At 38.1% G+C, this 21,624-nt stretch overlaps 1 protein-coding gene across 3 annotated transcripts in view; it reads left to right on the top strand.

Annotated features, from left to right (window-relative positions):
- USP24 (ubiquitin specific peptidase 24) overlaps window positions 1-21,624 on the top strand; it is a 153,474-nt gene that overhangs the window by 32,111 nt on the left and 99,739 nt on the right. For 2 of the 3 annotated variants that reach the window (XM_025288649.3, XM_006049602.4), the window contains exons 2-7: window positions 5,761-5,926; window positions 8,190-8,257; window positions 13,755-13,898; window positions 14,722-14,844; window positions 20,130-20,165; window positions 20,490-20,555. In XM_025288649.3, the coding sequence (XP_025144434.2) occupies window positions 5,761-5,926; window positions 8,190-8,257; window positions 13,755-13,898; window positions 14,722-14,844; window positions 20,130-20,165; window positions 20,490-20,555 (603 nt within the window). The remainder of the gene's footprint in view (window positions 1-5,760; window positions 5,927-8,189; window positions 8,258-13,754; window positions 13,899-14,721; window positions 14,845-20,129; window positions 20,166-20,489; window positions 20,556-21,624) is intronic. The other variant, XM_025288650.3, reaches the window with a different exon arrangement.

Genomic DNA, 21,624 nt, shown 5'->3' on the forward strand with positions numbered 1-21,624 from the left:
TTTTAATTTCCTTCAACAACTTTTCCTTTGCATTCACAACTTACCTAACAGTTTGGTGCAAGACACCTATCTTTCAGCCTGTCTTGGCTTTCAACTTGCCTTCCTCACTCAGCTTCATCATTTCTAGCTTTTGATTTAAAGTGAGAGATGTGCTACTCACTCTTCCTTTCACTTGAACGTGTGGAGGCCATTGCAGGGCTGTTAATTGGCTTAATTTTAATACTCTTATATCAGGGACAAGGGTAGCCTGAGGAGTGGGAGAGAAACCAGAGATAAGCAGTTGGCGAAGCAGTCAGAACACATGTATTTATTGTTTGCTCTTCTAAACAGGCACAGTTCATAGTGCCCCTAAAGCAATTACAATAGTAATATCAAAGATAACTGATCACAGATCACCATAACAAATGTAACAATAATGAAAAAGTTTGAAATATTGTTAAGAATTGCCAAAATGTAATAGGTGGCGCTAGTGGTAAAGAACCTGCCTGCCAACTCAGGAGACGTAAGAGACACTGGTTCGATCCCTGAGTTGGGAAGATCCCTGGAGGATCCCTGCAGCCCACTCCAGTATCTTTGCCTGGAGAATCCCATGGACAGAGGACCCTGGCAGGCTACAGTCCATGGGGCCGCACAGAGTCAGTCACGACTGAAGCAGTAGCATGAACACAACACATAGATATAATTGAGCAAATGCTCTTGGGAAAACAGTGCTGATAGACTTGCTGTGTGCAGGGTTGCCACAAACATTCAATTTGTAAAAAGCGCAAGGTCTGCCAAGCACAGCAAAGCAAAGCAGTGTAAAACAAGGGATGCCTAGATTCTGTTTGATACTAATACAGCCGCTCCAGCTCCTTTGTGTGTACATATCTTCTTCCATCCTTTTATTTCAACCTCTTTGTGTCTTTAAATCTAAAGGGTATCTGTTGTAGACAGCATAGAGTTCAGTCCATTTTTAAAAATCCATTCTGCAAATCTCTGCCTTTTGGCTTGAGCCTTTAGTCCATATTCATTTAATATATTACTGGTAATTATAACTTAATATAATTATTTGATAAAACAAGGTTTATAGCCGCCATTTTGCTGTTTGTCTTCTACTTTATGCCTTTTTGATCCTCTAAACCTCCATTACCACTCTGGTGTTAAGTAGATATTTTCAAGTGTGCTGTTTTCCTTGGTTTTTCTTTCACTGTGTAATTGTTAAAGTTATTTTATTAGTAATTGTCCCATAGTTTATATTTAACATCTTAATCTATAACAGTGTAATTTGGGTTAAAACCAACTTAATTTCAGTAGCATACAAAACTTTCCTGCAGTATAACTCTGTTCTCTCACCCCTCCTTTGTGCTGTTATTATCATAGAGGTCACATCTGTAGTCATTATAAGCCCATTAACACAGTTTTGCAATTATTGCTTTATGCATCTATCTTTTGAATCAAAGGCAATGGCACCCCACTCCAGTACTCTTGCCTGGAAAATCCCATGGACGGAGGAGCCTAGTAGGCTGCAGTCCATGGGGTCACTAAGAGTCGGACACAACTGAGCGACTTCACTTTCACTTTTCACTTTCATGCATTGAAGAAGGAAATGGCAACCCACTCCAGTGTTCTTGCCTGGAGAATCCCAGGGACGGGGGAGCCTGGTGGGCTGCCGTCTATGGGGTCGCACAGAGTCGGACACGACTGAAGTGACTTAGCAGCAGGAGAAGAAAGACTCCATTAATACTGTCTTTAATGAGAGGATGATGACGGGCCATGGGGGTGATGAAAATAGAGTTAATTCCACATTTGTGAATTTTTAACAAAAAAATCCATAAAGAAAAGGCTTTTACTGGAAAAATATTTATTAAAATGTCAGTGTGATTAATTTTTAAATGGTGAAATTAATGATGGGTTTTAGTTTTTGCTATTCATGTTTTCTGTATCTTCTGCAGTGAATATATATTACTTATTTGGTAATTTAAGACAAAAGCATAAAGGTATTTACAAGCCAAATTATATTACCAAGTGGAATGGGTTCTTCAGTAGAACATACACCCTTTTTTTTTTTTTAACCACTACAGGTGAATCCTTACCTCTCTAATTTAGTATGTTCTTCAAAAATCTGTATTTTAATATATATCATGCTAAATTATTTTACTTCTAAAATAATTCCAAGCTCACAAAAAAGTTGTAAGAATAGCACAAAACTGTTTTTGCAACTTTTCTGTAAATCTTTATAAAGAGCCATAATAAATTTGAAATTCTTATATAAACTTTATTCAAGTTCTTAAAATGTTAACATTTTATCACATTCTCTTTATTATTCTTTCTTTCTGTATATGTAAATATCCATGTATGTATAATGTACATGTGTATATCGAAGTATTAATATATGTGTGTTTTGTTGTTTTTTTTAAAATGTTTGAGAATAAAGACATTTGAGAATAATGATATACCTTTACCCTTAAATACTTCAGTGTGTATTTCCTACAAACAGATATTCTCTTATGTAACCACAGTATATTATCAAAATTAGGATATTAACACTGATCAGGTACTAATGTCCTTTAAACCCAAGAAGTAAAAACAAATAAAAATTCCTATTTCACAACCTAATCAGGATCCCATGTTGTATTTCTCTAGTCTGACTCAATCTTTAATGATGCTGACATTTTTGAAGAATACAGGCTAGTTATTTTTTAGATTGTTCCTCATTTTGGGTTTCCCTGAAAGTGAAAGAGGAGAGTGAAGTTGGCTTAAAGCTCAACATTCAGAAAACTAAGATCATTGCATCCGGTCCCATCACTTCATGGCAAATAGATGGGGAAACAGTGGAAACAGTGGCTGACTTTTTTGCGGGGGGCTCCAAAATGACTGCAGATGGTGATTGCAGCCAGGAAATTAAAAGATGCTTACTCCTTGGAAGGAAAGTTATGACCAACCTAGACAGCATATTAAAAAGCAGAGACATTACTTTGCCAACAAAGGTCCGTCTAGTCAAGGCTATGGTTTTTCCAGTGGTCATGTATGGATGTGAGAGTTGAACTATAAAGAAAGCTGAGCACAGAAGAATTGATGCTTTTGACCTGTGGTGTTGGAGAAGACTCTTGAGAGTCCCTTGGACTGCAAGGAGATCCAACCAGTCCATCCTAAGGGAGATCAGTCCTGGGTGTTCATTGGAAGGACTGATGTTGAAGCTGAAACTCCAATACTTTGGCCACCTGATGAAGGGCTGACTCATTTGAAAAGACCCTGATGCTGGGAAAGATTAAGGGCAGGAGGAGAAGGGGACCACAGAGGATGAGATGGTTGGATGGCATCACCAACTTGATGGACATGGGTTTGGGTGGACTCCAGGAGTTGGTGATGGACAGGGAGGCCTGGTGTGCTATGGTTCATGGGGTCGCAAAGAGTCGGATGCGACTGAACTGAACTGAACTGAACTGTGCCTAGAATCAAGGGATGCATGTTTGGCAAGACTGTCACAGAAATGATGCTGTGCCGTTTATAGTGCGTCCATTCAGGAGGCACACGATGTCTGTGTCGTTACTGCTGATGTTAAAGGTCTCCCTCCCTCAAGGAAGGAAGGAAGCACTTTGCTTTGGGTGGGTTTTGTTGGTTTATTGGTTTGTAAACAATAGAAATGTACTTCTCAGAGTTCTTGAGGCTGAGAGTCTGAGATCAGGATCCCAGCATGGTTGAGTCCTACTGTGGCCCTCCTCTGGGTCCCAGGCTGCTGTCTTACAGTGTGAAGAGCAGAGAGGAGATACAGGCTCTTCTGTGACTCTCACAAGGGGAGTAATCCCATTTGGAAGCTCTTAGTTTTCATAGCTGCCGGGTACATCAGATATTTCATATATGATTTGATCTGTTAACTTCCTGTGGCAATTGATGGTAGATATCTCATAGTAATGATATATTTCCATCATCCAACTGAATTCTGTTTTTACATACCTTAATTCTACTTTGATCTTAGGTTCATAAATTGAAGCATTTAACAAGTGTACAATTTTAATACTATCTTAACCTCTTTATACATTTGGTCCTTTTCAGTTCCTTTAAGTAAAATTGGTTTTGTCAGAATTTATTAATTAAAAGTATTTCTTAAAGATGTTGTGCTTTAAAAACTGAATTATCCCCAGATATCATAATTCTGAATTTACTTCATTCACCACCCCTCACTCACCTCCAATTTATATCATCTACTCCATTTTTAATTTTTATCACCTTCCTGGTTTTTGTCTTGTTTTCATCCTAATTTAGCCTTGAACCTGAAAAAAATTTGTTGCATTCCTTTAGATAGCATTCATATGGGGTTGAAAATTCTTTTTTAATGTGCTTTTAAATCATTTCTGTTTTACACATATGCTCCTTTGCTTCATTGAGGCTCAAGGTGAATTTTTTTAATGAAATTACTTTATTTTTAATGATTGAATTATAGAGTGGATTGTGAAAATGGATAGGTTTTCAAAGAAACTAGGTACTGGGCCATTTGGGAGGAGACGTTCTGTTTGATTTATTACAGATTGTCGTAGCAAGAACTGATGGAAAGTCTGACAGTTACTCCATTGATAGCTTGAACTTTGTGTGAATTATTTTCCATTTGAAAATATGTTTTAAATACCTGCTTTGTGCTAGGCACTAGGTTTTAGAGATATAGAAATTGTCAGAAACAGGGTCTTTGTCCTTATGGCTCACTTGTTTTAATGGGGACAAACAGAATAAAGCACAAATATTATAAATGTAAAGTTGTATCTGTGAGTTATGTTATAAAGGAGAAGTTCAGTATGGTAAGGTTATCAAATAATTAATGGAATTTGGCGATGTTTAGAAGTTCTTTAAAGGCTTTTCTCTGAAAGAGTTTTATAAGAGTTAAGTAGATTGAAAAGGGCAGAAAGATGAGTTCAGGAATAGAAGCATCCCTATGGAGAAGGACAGATAGAGATGGGTTTGAGAGAAATATAGGGGGTCTGATCACTTAGTCTTAGTGGTGGAGATGGGAGACTAGGGTTTTAAGAATGTGATCCTGATTTCTGTCTGTGCTGCCAAATGAATGTGGTACCTACCATTCACTGAGTGGAAAGAAGGGAGCACAGCTCTGAGGTTTGAGAAACTCCAATGTTTGATGGCTAGGAAGGGGAGGATATACGAGAATAGGAGACGGAAGGAACAGCAGACCCCAGAGAAGAGGAGGGAAACAGGCTATCCTGGGAGGTTAGGGGAGTGAATCTAGCATACCAAGAAGAGGAAGCCTGCAGGTCAGACATTCCTGGAGAGTAAGATAAGGACTGAAAAATGTCCATTGGATATAATGCTACAGCATTCAGTGTGGTGACCTTAACAACTGCCACCTTGGGAGAGCAGGAACTCTGAAATCTATATTGGTATAATACCAGGAGTGAGTCAGTGTGAGGAAATGGAGATAGCAGGTATAGATAATAACTCGAAGGTGAAATACATGCCCTTGGTGAAAAAGGGAGATAAGAAATAGGATGGCTGTAGGTAAAGGTAGATTGGGTACTATAGTGAGATAAAGAGAGTTCATTTTTGAAGACTGAGATGAGTTCACTTTCTGAGGGAGTAAGGATTCCACATTGATAAAAGCTGAGAATATTTCAGGTAGTCTTGGTATAAGATGTGGTTATGAGAAAGAAATGTGGAATCCACACTCTTGGCATTAATGGCTACCATTAAGGGTCTACTTTGTGTTAAACTGAAAAGATTTTAAGTAGTCACTAATTAGTTTGTTTTTTCCTTTAAACTGTAATCCCTTTTTGTCAGAAGAATGATGAAAATGGAAACTGCTCAGGGGAAGGAATTGAATTCCCTACAACAAATTTATATGAACTGGAAAGCCGCGTTTTGACAGATCACTGGTCCATACCTTACAAGCGGGAAGAGTCACTAGGCAAATGCCTGTTGGCGTCTACCTACCTAGCAAGACTTGGTAAGTTCATACCTCAGGACACAGAGGGAGACTTCTTTTTTGATAGGAGGCCTGGCTTTAATCTTAGCTCCTGTTGCTGCCCATCTCTGTTATCTTAGATTGTGTACTCTCTTAGTCTTTCTTAGGGAAAGCGTTAGTCGCTCAGTCGAGTCAGACTCTTTACAATTGGACTATAGCCCAACAAGTTCCTTTCTTCATGGGATTCTCCAGGCATGAATACTGGAGTGGGTTGCCATTTCTTTCTCCAGGGGTCTTCCCGATCCAGGGATCGAACCTAGGTCTCCCACATTGCAGGCAGATTCTTTATTATCTGAGCCACCAGGAAAGTCCTGTGAAATAAAAGGGTTATATGAAATCAGCTGCTTTCTTGTAGCTCCAATAGAGTATAAGATTCATTAAATATATTTGAAAATTCATATTATGGAAATTGAAATTAACGTATTCTAAAGAGGAGAAAGTACTGTTTATTTAAAAAACATTTTATACTTATTAAGTGCTTGGCACTGTCTTAGGTGCTTTGTGGTTGTTGTTCAGTCACCCAGTCGTGTCCGACTCTTTTCAACCACATGGACTGCAGCACGCCAGGCTTCCCTGCCCCTCACCATCTCCTGAAGTTTGCCCACTTTCATGTCCATTGCATTGGTGATGCCATCCTCTCATCCTCTGATGCCGTCTTCTCCCTCTGCCCTCAATCATTCCAAGCATCAGAGTCTTTTCCAATGAGTCAGCTGTTCACATCAGATGACCAAAATACTGGAGCTTCAGCATCAGTCCTTCCAACAAGTATTCAGGGTTGACTTCCCTTAAGATCGACTGTTTGATCTCCTACTGTCCAAGGGACCTTCAGGAGTCTTCTCCAGCACCACAGTTCAAAGGCATCAACTCTTTGGTGTTCTGCCTTCTTTACAGTCCAGCTCTCACAACTGTTCGTGACCACTAGAAGACCATAGTCTTGACTATATGGATCTTTGCCGGCAGAGTAATATCTCTGCTTTTCAACACACTGTCTAGATTTGTCATGGTTTTCCTGCCAGGAAGCAACTGTCTTCTGATTTCATGGCTGCAGTCACCATCCACAGTGATTTTAGAGCCCAAAGAAAAGGAAATGTGTCACACTTCCACCTTTAAATTATATTATTAAATAAAATATCACTAGGTTGGAGAATATGTATCATCATAAGGAGGCTTCTACACTATGAATATATTATATATTAAAGAGAAAATGGGCTTCCCTGGTGTCTCAGATGGTAAAGAATCTGCCTACAACACAGGAGACCTGGGTTTGATCTCTGAGTCAGGAGGATTCCCTGGAGAAGGAAAGGGCTCCAATATTCTTGCCTGGAGAATTCCATGGACAGAGGAGCCTGGCGAGCTACAATCCATAGAGTCGCAAAGAGTTGGACTCAAGTGAGCAACTGACGCTTTCACTAAAGAGAAAATGATTTGTTTTTCATATTGAATTCAGTTATAAATAGAATTGGGCTGTTTTGCGAATTTTTTTTTCCTCATTTAAAGTGCATAGTTTACTATCGTGATTAAGTAAGAGGCGCATCAAAAGGAAATATTTTGGCTAGCTTTCATGGTGTGTTTATGACTGGCTTCTCAGCAGCAGCATTTATTGAGTGCCTGAGAGAATGCAGGTACTATGCTAAGCAGTGGCCCTGAAAAAAGAAAAGGCATGCGGCAGTCTCCCCACTGATAAGCAAGATATGTTACTGCGGTTTTTAAGTGTATTCTGAAGGGTAATTTTACAGTGGACTCATTCACTCACTCACTTATCTCTGTGCCAGGCACAGTTCTGTGTGTTTTACTGCATAGAGTTCAATTTGTTTTAGGGAAGAAGAGTGATCTTGGCATTTACTGAGAATAGTTCTGTTTTTAGTAGAGATGTTTAGAAAAACAATAATGGCTAATAAGTAGCTGCTGTTGCTGTTTTATTAGCTATTTTGTCAGATCATTGGCAGTTACTCTGACATGGAAACTTAAGTCCAACCATTTCAATTCTAATTAGTGTTTATTATGCTATTAGTCAGTATATATTAATAATATAAATATATCCTGCTATTAATAAATAATTTAATGCTGTAACTGTTTCTCAGTCTGTTCCTTTATCAGAATGTATGTCTTCTGCTTTTAATAATCCCTTAAGAATCAAGGTTTCTATGATAAGTAGTTCCATATGTATGAATTTGGAATGATATATGTGATTTCTACAACCACCTAAAATCTCAATAAAGCATATTGTTTCATTTACTTTACTAAGGTCTTTCCGAGTCTGATGAGAACTGTAAAAGATTTATGGATAGGTGTATGCCTGAAGCGTTTAAAAAGGTAAGGAAAATGTGCTGGGCTGATTTTTTGTTGTTGTTGTTGGGGGTGACGCTGAACAGGCTTTTTGTTTCAGTTTTAGTTTTTCATGTGTGAGCCCAGTTTATGGATCCTGCTCAACTGAGGAATGCTCTAATACGAAAAAAGTAGCTCTTAATTGGGGGCTCAGAAATCATTTGTTTCTTGTGTATTTATTGTTTGCTCATTGCTTCATTTAATATCGCTTTTACTTTCTTCTATTTAACTGCTAAAGAATAGATTAAGGGTTGTACTAGGAAATTAGACATCTTACTAAACTATGGATTGTGGCACTTAGATCATATTTATTTATGAAAAATATAGGTTGTTTTGTACTCACTATCCTACTGAGACAGTAGTGGATGTTTAAACTACAGAAAGTTTAACTGGATTGAATATTGTATCTGGCAAAACGTCATGCAGATGGCAGCATCTCTTTTGGACCTAGACTGATATGCTTGCCCCAATTCTGGTCACATCTCTTGTAAAGCAGTTTTTCTTAATAGTGAGAATAGAAGATCACAGGACTTGTGTTTCTGAAAGCAGTCTAACTCAGCATGGCTGCCTTTGCAGGACCTGAGTCCTGAATCCAGCAAGAGCAGAGACGATGTCACAGACACTGTTGTTTTTCCCAGTGTATAGCCAGTGCCAAGAACAGAGAAAGAGCTCAGTAAATCTTTGTTGAATGAATAAATGAGTCTCCTGCAGTCTCAATAGTTCTGGGTTTTGATATCCATTTTTGTCTCAAATGCAAGTAAGTTACTACAACTACAGATGGATGAAGTTTATATTTATTCATAAAACCCAGTAAAATAAACTGTTCATTTGCAAACTATTATTCCCGTCTGCATTTTGACAGAATCTCCATTGATTCAAGGCTTAAGGGAGAACGAAACTAATTTTAGGATTGAAAACAGCTTTATCTTTGTAAAAAGGGAGAAATCTTTTAAAATTGTCATTTGGGCCGGGATTATATGGAATCAAGGTTTCTCCCCATTTTGGATGAATTCATCTACCATTTTGTAGTTTTGTGGTTGTAACTTTTTTAAGAATTTTGTTAAGAATTACAGTAGCTGTTAAAAATAGCAGCATTTTTATAATGTAATACACTGTGACACAACACACTGGTCATAGGAGACACCCTCTCCCAACAACACGAGAAATGACCACCCTACACATGGACGTCACCACATGGTCAGTACCAAAATCAGATTGATTAGATTCTTTGCAGCTAAAGATGGAGAGACTCTATACAATCAGCAAAAACAAGACTGGGAGCTGTCTGTGGCTCAGATCATTAACTCCTTATTCAAAATTTGGGGTTAAATTGAAGACAGTAGGGAAAACCACTAGACCTTTCAGGTATAACCTAAATCAGATTCCTTATGATTATACAGTAGAGGTGACAAATAGAGTCAAGGAATTAGGTCTGGTAGACAAGAGTGCCTGAAGAACTTTGAAAGGAGGTTTGTAACATTGTGCAGGAATCGTCGACCAAAACCATTCCCAAGAAAAAGAAATGCAAGAAGGCAAAGTGGTTGTCTGAGACAGCCTTACAAATAGCTGAGAAGAGAAGCAAAAGGCAAAGGAGAAAGGGAAAGATATACCCATATGAAAACAGAATTCCAGAGAAGAGCAAGGAGAGATAAGAAGGCCTTTTTAAATAAACAATGCAAAGAAATAGAGGAAAACAATAGAATGGTAAAGTCTTTAGATCTCTTCAGGAGAATTGGAGATATCAAATGAACATTTTATGCCAGGATGTGCACAGTAAAGGAGAAAAATGGCAAGGACCTGCAGAAGGGGACGAACTTAAGAAGAAGTGGCAAGGATGCACAGACCTTACAAAAGAAGTCTTAATGACCCAGATTACCGCAATGTTGTTACCCAGTCACTCACCTAGAGCCAAGACATCCTGGAATGCAATGTCAAGTGGGTATTATTACAACAAACAAAGCTAGCAGAGGTGATGGAAGTCTAGTTGAGCTATTTCAAATCCTAAAAGATTATGCTGTTAAAGTGCTACACTCAATATACCAGCAAATTTGCAAAACTCAAAACAGTGGCTATAGAACTGGAAAAGGTCAGTTTTCATTCCAATCTCAAAGAAAGACAATGACAAAGAATGTTCCAACTACCATATAATTGCACTCATTTCATATGCACGGCGCAGACGGTAATGCTCAAAATCCCTCAAGCTAGGCTTCAGCAGTATGTAAATTGAGTACTTCCAGATTTACAGACTGGATTTAGAAAAGGGAGAGAAACCAGAGATCAAAGTGCCAACATCCGTTGGACCATAGAAAAAGCAAGGGAATTACAGAAAAACATCCATTGCTGCTTCATTGACTGTGCTAAAGCCTTTGACTGTGTGGATCACAACAAACTATGGAAAACTGTTTAAAGAGATGGAAATATCAGACTATCTTACCTGACTCCTGAGAAACCTCTATGCAGGTCAAGAAGCAACAGTTAGAACCAGGCTGGTTCAAAATGGGGAAGATAGTGCATCAAGTCTTTATATTGCCACTCTGCTTATTTATATGTAGAGTACATCATGTGAAATGCTGGGCTGAATGAATCACAAGCTGGAGTCCAGATTGCTGGGAGAAATATCAACAACCTCAGATATGCAGATGATACCATTCTAAAGATAGAAAATGAAAGGGAACTAAAGAGCTTCTTAATGAGGGTGATAGAGAAAAGTGAAAAAGCTGGTTTAAAACTCAAAAAACTAAGTTTCAAAAAGCTAAGATCATGGCATCCAGTCCCATCACTTCATGGCAAATAGATGGGGAAAAATGAAAACAGTGGCAGATTTTATTTTCTTGGGCTCCAAAATCACTGTGGATGGTGACTGCAGCCACAAAATTAGAAGACACTTGCTCCTTGGAAGAAACGCTACGACAAACCTAAAAAGCAGAGACATTACTTTGCTGACAAAGGTCCATATAGTCAAAGCTGTGGTTTTTCCAGTAGTCATGTATGGGCGTGAAAGTTGGACCATAAAGAAAACTGAACACCAAAGAATTGATCCTTTCAAATTGTGGTTCTGGAAAAGACTCTTGAGAGTCCCTTGGATAGCACAGAGATCAAACCAGTCAATTCTAAAGGAAATCAACCCTGAATATTCACTGGAAGGACTGATGCTGAAGCTGCCATACTTTGGCCACCTGATGCAAGGAGTGGACTCATTGGGAAAGACCCCAATGCTAGAAAAGATTGAGGGCAGGAAGAGAAGGAAGTGACAAAGAATGAGATGGTTAGATAGCGTCACCGACTCAATGGACTTGAATTTGAACAAGTCCAGGGAGATGGTGAAGGACAGGGAAGCCTTGCATGTGGAAGCCTTGCATGGAATCCCAAAGAGTTGGACATGACTTAGTGACTGAACAGCAACAACAGCAAGCTGTAATAGTATAACAAATGGTCAAGTGGTTGTTGGGAGTTTTTTCCTATAAAACTCTGAGCACAAAAGTACTTTGCATTGTGTTCATTGTCATTCGATTCTTAGAATTTAGAGCTATTGAAAAGATTTCTCTACACCAGAAGAACTACAGAATTCTGTGTTTCTTTAGACTTGTGTTTCCTGATATGATAAATCTCTCCCTGCCCTCTTCCCTGGGCTTTTCTTACGAGCTGCCTGTTTTTTAAAAACAGAAAAAAGAAAAAAAAAAAAGAGTATAAATAATAAGCAGTTGTGTGAATAAGGTGCAGAAAAGGAGTTTTGTTGTAATTTCTACTTTCGTCACCTTTCGCCTTCAGGCTAGCCTAGATTCTAGTGTGTTCAGGCAGGTAAAAGCATGTAAATCTGGTCATAGTGCATAGTAATGTTTAAACCTTGCGTACCTTTTCCCTGCACCGTGCTGCTTGTCTTACCCGCCTTAATCTGAAAGGTAGATAGGACTCCCATTTTCAAAGCAAAACCTGAACAAATGAGATGACAACAGAGGCAGTGGTGCTTAGCCCACATAAATTTTATTTTGTTACATGTGCTTAGTCGCTCAGTCCTGTCCAACTCTTTGCAACCCCATGGACTGTAGCCTGCCAGGCTCCTCTGTCTGTGGGGATTTTTGTTGTTACATGGAGCTTCTTAAATCTTAATCTCTGCTTTATTTTGCTTTATTATATAAGTTTTAAGTACAGGAAGGATAGATAGGCAGGCAAAAGACTTCTGGCAAAAAATATTAACTCATTGGCTTAAAATCACATTGGCTTATATAAAATCAGCCTTATGGTTATTGTTCATTTGAGCAAGTGGTGCAGCTAATTGCTATATAGAAAGTCTGAAGCTGAGGTTTTCCTTTGCTGCTAAAGAAGTTTGGATTATTTCAGGATCTTAACCCTCTTGTTAAGCAGTTCTTGGTGTGGCCAAGGTGAAATTTTTATAGCACAATATTTTCCCTCTCAATGGAAATCTTACAAAAACCACTGTACCCATTTGCTAGTATTTTATTAAGTGGAATCCTTTGATTTCTCATTCCCTATTCTGGTGGTTATTCCTGAGTTAGACTTCCCCAAGGACTTAGATCAAAATTTGGGGAACTCTAAAGATGAAGATTTTAGATTCTTATGTGCCTTTTCCTTCCTTCCTTTTTTTTTTTAATCTAAGATACTGATTATAAGATGTACCATTATGTTATACTCTGTGTTTTATATTTCAGAAAAATAATGCTAAGTAAACAGTGTTATAATGCCTTATCACTTAGAGCTATTTTTTATTTACTTAAACTTTTAAAAAAGTTGAGTATTAACTTTTATGCACACCAGAAAGGAAAACACAGTCAAAATAAATTGGCAAGGTATTCCTAAAAAATTTTTTCCCGCTCAGAGCCCTGCTGCCATCTGGTCAACAGGTGGGAAGATCCATTTCTGTTTCTGAGATATAAATAATATGAAGAGAATGTGCATGTTCAAATCATGAAGTACAGCATCCATTTCTTAGATTCCAGGAATGTTAATTAATAGTGACAGCCAAAATACACTTATCATAAAACCTTGCTAATACTTTTACATTCATTATACCTTTTGATATTAATATTTGTAACATCTCTATTAAGTGGGTAGGAGTTATGCCTGTTTTGAGACAGGAGAACTGAGTCTCTGAGAATTCAGGTAAATTTGTCCAAGGCCACGCAGCTAGAAAATAGTACCAGAAGTGAGCTCAGGTTCTTTCTTGCTCTTCACCATTTCACCTCCCCTAGTAATAATGAAAGGTAGAGAAATAATAAACATTCTCTTTTAACAAACTGTTTTAATATAAGGGAATTAAAGTTCAAAAAATAAATCTAAGTGTTGACTGAAATAAATGAACGAGTAAATGGACTGCAGCTGTGGGTCTGTTAAAGCAAGTCATCTGCATAAAAGTAAGTATTATAATAATAATCACTTGATTATTGTAAAGATTGCACTCATGATTGCAGTCATTTTTTTTTTCTTTCTTTCTGAATAAGACTCTAAACTGCCCTTTTTGTTTTTATAGCTCCTGACATCAAGTGCTGTTCACAAGTGGGGTACTGAAATTCATGAAGGGATCTACAACATGTTGATGCTATTAATAGAACTGGTTGCAGAAAGAATAAAACAAGATCCAATTCCCACTGGTCTGCTGGCTGTGCTTACAATGGTACAGTATGTCTAAAATGAAGTACTTTGCATTTTGGTTTTGTTTAACACACCTACTACCTTTTGACTAATAATTAGTAATAAGTCATAATGATATTATCATTAAAGACATTCTTCCATTTTATTTTTAAAGCAGAGCTGCCATTCTTGCTTTCAGTTTTAAAGAAATACATTAAATAGAATGAATAAAATTATTAAATTGCTTAATGATTAATTAGAATGATTAAATAGCTTTCCGTTTTGTCTCCCTTATTATTCACATCACAAATACTATCATATAGGGTGCTGATGTAGTTTGGTTTCCAGGCTTTCCTCTGATTAGTAACAGTAGCTGCAAGAGGAAGCGGGGCTCGTGTGTTCCCTCGGAACTATTTTTGCTGGGGCTGTCTCATGCAGCATCCAAGATCTTAGTTCCCCAATCAGGTATACAACCCATGCCCCTTGCACTGGGAGCATGGAGTCTTAACCACTGGATTGCTGGGAAGTCCCTGCCTCCTAACTTCTGTCTCCACTGCCTTATTGCCTATCTCTACTGGCGGGGGCCCTAGGACATTTACAGCGTTGGCTTCCCCTTGCCTTGGATCAGACCTCTGGTCCTAAGCCCTCCTTCTCTTTCCCCGTGGCAAACATTGAGCGAAGCAGGAGAGGAGTACTTTGGCCATTTGCTCCTCAGCACTTGCTAAGGAGTATATTTTGTTGAGGTACTTGAAAGATTCCATTAATGAGGAAGTCCAAGGTGATATTTTTATCTTCTTTTCTAATGCTAATATGTGTTGCTATAGAAATAGCTAATAATAATGTTTCTCTGTTCTGTTTGAATCTAGGCTTTCAATCCTGATAATGAATACCATTTTAAAAACAGAATGAAAGTGTCTCAAAGGAATTGGGCAGAAGTATTTGGAGAGGGAAATATGTTTGCTGTTTCACCTGTATCTACTTTCCAAAAGGTAAACATAGTTCTGTTTCATAGTTTTATAAATAAACGTATTGAAAGAGATTATGTCTGCTACAAAAATGACAGTTTACATGGAACGATTAAAATAGCCCATAAAAATGGCAAATACTCCATGTGGCTCTTAAAATAGCTCAATATTTCAACAGTTTTTTTCAGCTATTGCATATTTTTCCATAGCTGTTAATTAACTTCATGAGGAACTTTATAGATTTGAAATGTTTGGTGAATAAGAAATAACTGCATGACATGAAAAGTGCCCTATTTATTGAATTACCAGAACTCCTGTTTAATGGGTGTCCCAGTTTCTTAGAGACATTTGAGAAGCTAGAGCATTTGAAATTATTTGAAATGACTAGTTATTGCTAGAAAAAATAATAATTAATCTCATGTATAATTTTCTCCTAAACTCTACAAGCTTTAAAGCTTTTGTTTTTTTTTCAAGCACAGACCAATATCTTCATTTTATATTTAAAGGTCTACAATGTGCCAATAACATACCCACAAAGAGCACATAATTCAAACAGTTTGTTGATCAAACACTGTTTTGGTTTTGGAGAAATATTTGAAAGAAGTCAACATAGTAGATAAGAAACTTGTCCATTGCTTTAGTAGAAGCAGAGGTTTAGTTCAGTGATCGTTTGTTGAACATTTGCTGTGTGTCTGGCATTATTCTAGGTTTTGGAGATATAAATAAATAGTTCTTGCATAGATGGTTCTTGCCCTTAGTATAGAGTAATAAGACATGGTTTCTAACTTACAGCATAGTGGAGGAAATAGGAAATTTAAAAAAAAAAATCACAGTGTAACAAACAACAGGTGCAAGTGTAATAATAATGTGCTAAAAAAATAAAACAACAACAACAAAAAAAATAATAATAATGTGCTATTCATGGGATACAGGGAAAGGAGTTGCCACCTTGGAGGGTCAGGCAGTACTCCAGGGAGGAGGTGAGAGCTGAGTGGAAAGGACAGTGAGTATATCCTGTGGAATGTAACCACAGCAACTCTGTGAGTTAGGTATTATTTTTACCCCCATTTTGTAGGTGAGAAATTTGAGGCACACAGAGGTTAACTACTTGTCCAAATTCACAAGCCTTGTTACAGCAGGGACCTATGTGAGCTGGCTCCATAGTCTGCATTCTTTATATAGCCTTGCCTCTCAAGATATTAAAATCTCATCTTCAATGTTGTCGTGACTATTAAATGACAAATGTATACAAAAACACTGAACACAGTGGGTCACTTTAGTAAGTACTCAGCGAATGTTCTTTCTCTCCCCTGCGCAGTTTATATATGCAGCAACAGACACCCAGAAACGTTCAGTCTCTAATTTCCTCTCATTACCATGAAAGGAATTCTCTCTCCTACAAAGGCCCTATACACCCTCTCCTCTCCTGTTGCCTTCTAAAGCATTTTACACCTTAGCATTTCTGTTTTTTCTTTGGTATGCTCAGTTTTTTCCTCTTCATCGATTACTCCCATTGTGTATTACATGGTCTAGTATTTTCCCATCTTTAAAAATTCTGCCTTTGATACAGCATCCATCTCTAGCTTCAGCATTATGCTCTGTCCCTCTTCACAACCAACCAGATGAAAGTTTCCATGTCCTTCCCTCTCAGTTATTCTTTTAGTGCTTACTCTGACATTTTAACTTATAAAAAACAAAGCATACATTTCATCACTATCTTTACGCTTCTCTGAGCAGTACATGAAAACCTTAGTATGTTCTGTGTGCTCATTCCTCACCTGACTCATCCTTTTGTCTTTATTACGCATTGTCTTAGCCCTCTCCTATCTCATTTTATTCCCCTCAAATAGGTACCATCAACCTTATTTTGTGCAGTGCTTTGACTCAGCCCTGTTTACATGCTGTCTCTTTGTGTACCATTTCGTCTATATTTCAGGCCTTCTGTTGGGATAATTTTTCTTCTTCCTGGAGTACATCCTGTAAATTGTCCTCTCATAAGGGGTCCATTGGTGACTGAGTCTTTGTTTTTGATGGCCTAACCTTGATTTTATTTTCTGTTACTTGAAGAACATTTTTTCTGGGTTTTAAATTCTAGATTGACATATGTTTTGTGTCAGAATATCACAGATATCATTTCAGTGTCTTCTGGCTTTGAGTATTGCTTTTGAAAGTTGACTGATGATCTGACTATTGTTTGTTTTTAAGAAGTCTCTTTTCGTGGCTGTTTTTTGAGATCTATTTCTTTTAGATATTTGGCAGTTTGACTCTCACTGCAGTTAACTGAGATATTCTTTTTGTTTATTTTGCCTCAGATGCATTGAATTTCCAAAACTAAGGATGTATATCTTGTATCAATTCTGGAAAATTCTCACCCATTACCTTTTAAAATACTGCCTTTTCCCCAATAGTCTCTTTGTCTAGAACTATGGCTGCATGTTCAACCTTCTCATCCTGTCCTTATGTCCCTTAACCTCTTTAATACATTTTATCTGTTTGTTTTCCTGTGCAGCGTTTGAGATGACATTTTTCAGATCTGTGATCCAGTTCAACTCTGCTTGTTTCTAATTATCTCATATTCTTGAGTCATATTTTCAGTCACCTCCTTGTTTAATGCTTAACTTATATGCTCTGTCTGATATCTAAAAGCTGGTCTGATTCTGACAACTTTTACTCACTTGTTTGTTGATGTGTGTGTAGAAAAACGTATTTATACTTGTTTCTTTATTTTTCTGTGAACTTATGTTTCTTGGAATTTAGGAACATTTTTTGAGGCCTGAGTTGCAGGTTCTTTCCTCCAAAAAGCATTTACTTCTTCTGGGTGCCTGGGAATACTATGATTTGGGACCACTTTAGAATAAATATTCAACTTAAGGTTTTTCAGACCATAAAGTCAATTTGAATTAGAGCAGCAAAGCCATGGGAGGGCAATTAGATGTTTATAAATTCCTGGAGAATTTTTTTCTCCTCACCATCCAGTAGCAGAGTCAAGGTAGGCTTGTTGTTTCCATTCCACAGTAAGTTTATTTCAGTTCACCTTACATTCAGGCTGTAGCGCTTTGAGTTCTTGCTTTATGTGACAACCTCTTCTTAGTCTCTGAGCCCTGTACTGGCATTGTGTCCTGCTTCTGAGCCACCGTAAGGCTATGAAAATGGAAGCTAGGGGTCTTCTCAGTTCCATAGATGCCTGCAGCATGATAGCTGCCCTCATGGCTTGTTTACTTCACAGGATTTCTGCTTTCTCTTTTTTATTTTTTGGTTACACTTCTGAGGACGTTTTGCCAACTCAGTTCTATGCTTTAAAAGATTGTTTTTTAATTTAAGATCTTTTTTAAGCTGTGGTGGCTCTTTGTTGCTGTGAGCAGGCTTTCTCCAGTTGCAGTGAGCGGGACTACTCTGTAGTTGCAGTGTGGTGACTTCTCTCGTGGGGCACGGGTTCTAGGTGTGCAGGCTTCAGCAGTTGCACACGTGGGCTCAGTAGTTGTGGTGCATGGGCTCAGTTGCTCCGCAGCATGTGGTATCTTCCTAGACCAGGGATTGAACCGAAGTCCCTTGCATTGCAAGGGAGATTCTTAACTACTGGACCACCAGGGAAGCCCTTAAATGTTTTCTGTTAGTTGTTTTCAGTTGGAGAGATGTTTGAGGCAACTAGACTGAAGTCTCCATTAGATCTTCTAGGCATTCCATCCCTCCTCCTTCTGCCACCAGTTCCCTGAAACTGCTGTCATTAAGGTACTGTGCTTCTAGATCCAGAGAAACTGTCTCTTGCCCCAGTCAGCATCAGTGGTCAGTTTCTTCTTCCTTGAAACTTCCTTCCTACAGTCTCTTGCTCTCTGCCTGCCCCCTCAGCTACCTCTCCTTTCTTGACTCATCCAGAGCCTTCTTCTCTTCGTCCACCATACTCCCTGTAAGAAATAGCTTCCATTCTTACAGATCTAAATGTCATCTTTGTGCTGATGGCCCTCTGCTTTATATCTCTGTGGCCCAGTCCTCTTTCCTGAGCACAGCAGACTTGAAGAGCCAGCTGTCTCCACTTGGTTACCACAGAGACATCTCAGACTGTGCCTGAAGCAGAACTTCATTATTTTTCCCCAGACTTCATTCTCCACCTTTTCAATAAATGGCATCACCATCTACCTAGATGCCCAAGCTGAAAACATAGGAATCAGCCATGATTCATATTCATATCCAAACCATAAACAGGTCCTTTGATTTAATCTCACATAGATCTTCAGTTGACGTCTCTCTGTTTCTTCTGCCACCATCCCACTCCAAACACCATCATGTCCTGCCTAATTACTACACTAGTCTTCCCTCTGGTATCTCTGCTTTTTACTTTCTCATTCATCCTTTCCTTTCCATTCTCCACATAAGTGTAAGAGTCCCCTTAAAACATAAAATGTATCATTTTCTTCTTTAAACACCTCTGTGGCTTTCCTTCTAATCACAGTCTACAAATTTCTGCATGTTCCAGCTTTTCTTCTCTCTACAATTTAATCTTTGCCATTCTCCCCTGCTCACCACCTCCCAGTTGGGAGAGTTGCCTCTCCGTTTTTCAAATGAAGGTAGGCTTTTCTGCCTTCCCCAAACAGGGCCTTTTCCATTTTAGCCTCTCTGCCTGGACTGTTCTTTGAATGGCTAAATCTGTCTCATCCTTTAAGTTCTAGATTAAAAGACCACCTTTTCAAAGAGATTTTCTATGACCACCACTCTGAACAGAGTGGGCTCTTATTTCTCATTGGAGGACCTTTTGTGGAAATGCACAACCTGAATGAATTATGTGTTGGTTTACTTGTCTTTATCAACCCTGCTGCAATATGAATTCCATGAAAGCAGGTAGCACATCTCTTCTTCATCACTGTTCTGTATCCAGCCACTGGAACATTATGCAGCTTCTAGAACAGTGAATGCTTGAGAGAGGAAATAAAGGAAGAAAAGGAGGAGAAAAGAAGTGCTTACTCTAGGACACTAATTAATGGTACAGCTGGGACTAAATCTTTAATGTCTTGATTCTTGATTTGCTACTCTGAGTTAATAATTATTTATCCTGTACCTCAGAAAGCTTAAACAACTGATCTCACCTACCCAAAATGCATAAATGCTTTGTATTGTAGCAGTCCCATCAAAATACAGACTTACTTATAAAATTGTTTTCAGTAATGTCAAAGATTCACATGAAGAAACATTTGGGAAAACCTTTTGAAATAATGTTAAATTTTTTTCCAACTTTCTGATTTAGGATAATAGAAATATGAGAGTTAGTAGGGAAGTTTTTGTATTGCCATTTCAATTTCTGTTTTCTTTTCTCATAGGAGCCTCATGGATGGGTTGTGGATTTGGTAAATAAGGTATACAGCTTTTATTAATATGGGCATGTTTTTCATTTTCTAATGAGCTTTCCTAGAGTTTTAGGTAGATGACAGCTACAAAGAATAATCAAATACGTTTTATCATTTCCTCCTCTTTTTTATACATGCTGTTTAAACAGATAAACATCAGCTTTAGGACTTAGTACATCTCCTGTAGTGTATCACAGGAGCATTAGAATTATCTTTGTGGTGACTCTGAAGACCAGGGTTATAAGCACATTGATAAAGTAGAATGTAAGCCGTAGTTGCTTGCTAAATTATTAAAGTATAGTATTTTAAAGTGTATACCTTTTTTCTTCTCAGTTTGGAGAATTAGGTGGATTTGCAGCAATCCAAGCCAAGCTTCATTCAGAAGATATAGAACTTGGGGTAAGTTAAACCGCTGTATGTACACAGTGTGGAAGTTCACTTTATTGAGGTTGCTGTGTAACCCCTGGGACATTGTCTGGACACATTAAATTAAATGTTAAAACTCAAGTTAATCTTTATGGGAGTAGCTCCCATGGTTCTGATAACCACAGAAATGTTTACTCTTTCTTGATCATAATAACCAAATTGTAGTGTAGAGCATTTGGTTGTGTTTTTTTGTTTTTCCACCACATTCATTTCTCTTTGTGATGTTTTTCTCTCAACTCCTTACTTGTAGTGGTTATATGAAATTATCTTGCTGTTTAGGGATAATTGCTGTGTGTGGCAAGTATATGTGTACGTAGCAATCTTATGCCTCAGTTAAGTCACAATTTATTGATAGTACCAGAAGCAAATAAAATATTTTAACATTGTTCAGTCAGCTTTTTGGTATTACAGAGATTCGTAGGTAATAAAGGGCTGTACCTGGAGCTTAGAATCACCCCTCAGGTGCAGTACCAGTATGTTTTCATGTCAACTTCACTTTCTCAAAAAATTTAACCGTATGGTAAGGGGAATAACTTCATCTTTAATTTTTCACAGACTACTTGTTTGTAACTGAAAGCACTTCATTCTGTTCTCTAATCATTCAGTTAGAGACTACTTATTATGCACTTGCCATGTAGAAGACACTGTACCAGCTACTGCGAATTGACCAGAGTAGAAAATGATGTTGTGAAATAATATGCCTAAGTGACACAAACTGTGCTTAGAGTAATACCCGTTATTTCTGTGGGACTGTGGCTTATCAGCTAACCCCGTTGGTCCATCTTTGCATGAGAGTAGTAACAACAGTCAAGGAGAGAGACGCGCTCTGCTTGGTAATAGACTATTGCTTGCTGCCCACTGCTTACTCTTGAAGATCAGAGGTCAACCAGATCATGAATACATGCAGTGACACTGGTCAGAGGCCTGTTCTCCCTCCCTGAACCTTGACTAGGTTGTGAGGCTGTCATTTTGATCCCCATTAAACGGATCAAGTATGTTAGCGAGGACTTTATTGACCTGGAAGATAATAGGTAGTGACTGA

This window comes from Bubalus bubalis, chromosome 6, assembly GCF_019923935.1.
Source record: "Bubalus bubalis isolate 160015118507 breed Murrah chromosome 6, NDDB_SH_1, whole genome shotgun sequence".
NCBI classification, from domain to species: Eukaryota; Metazoa; Chordata; class Mammalia; order Artiodactyla; family Bovidae; genus Bubalus; species Bubalus bubalis.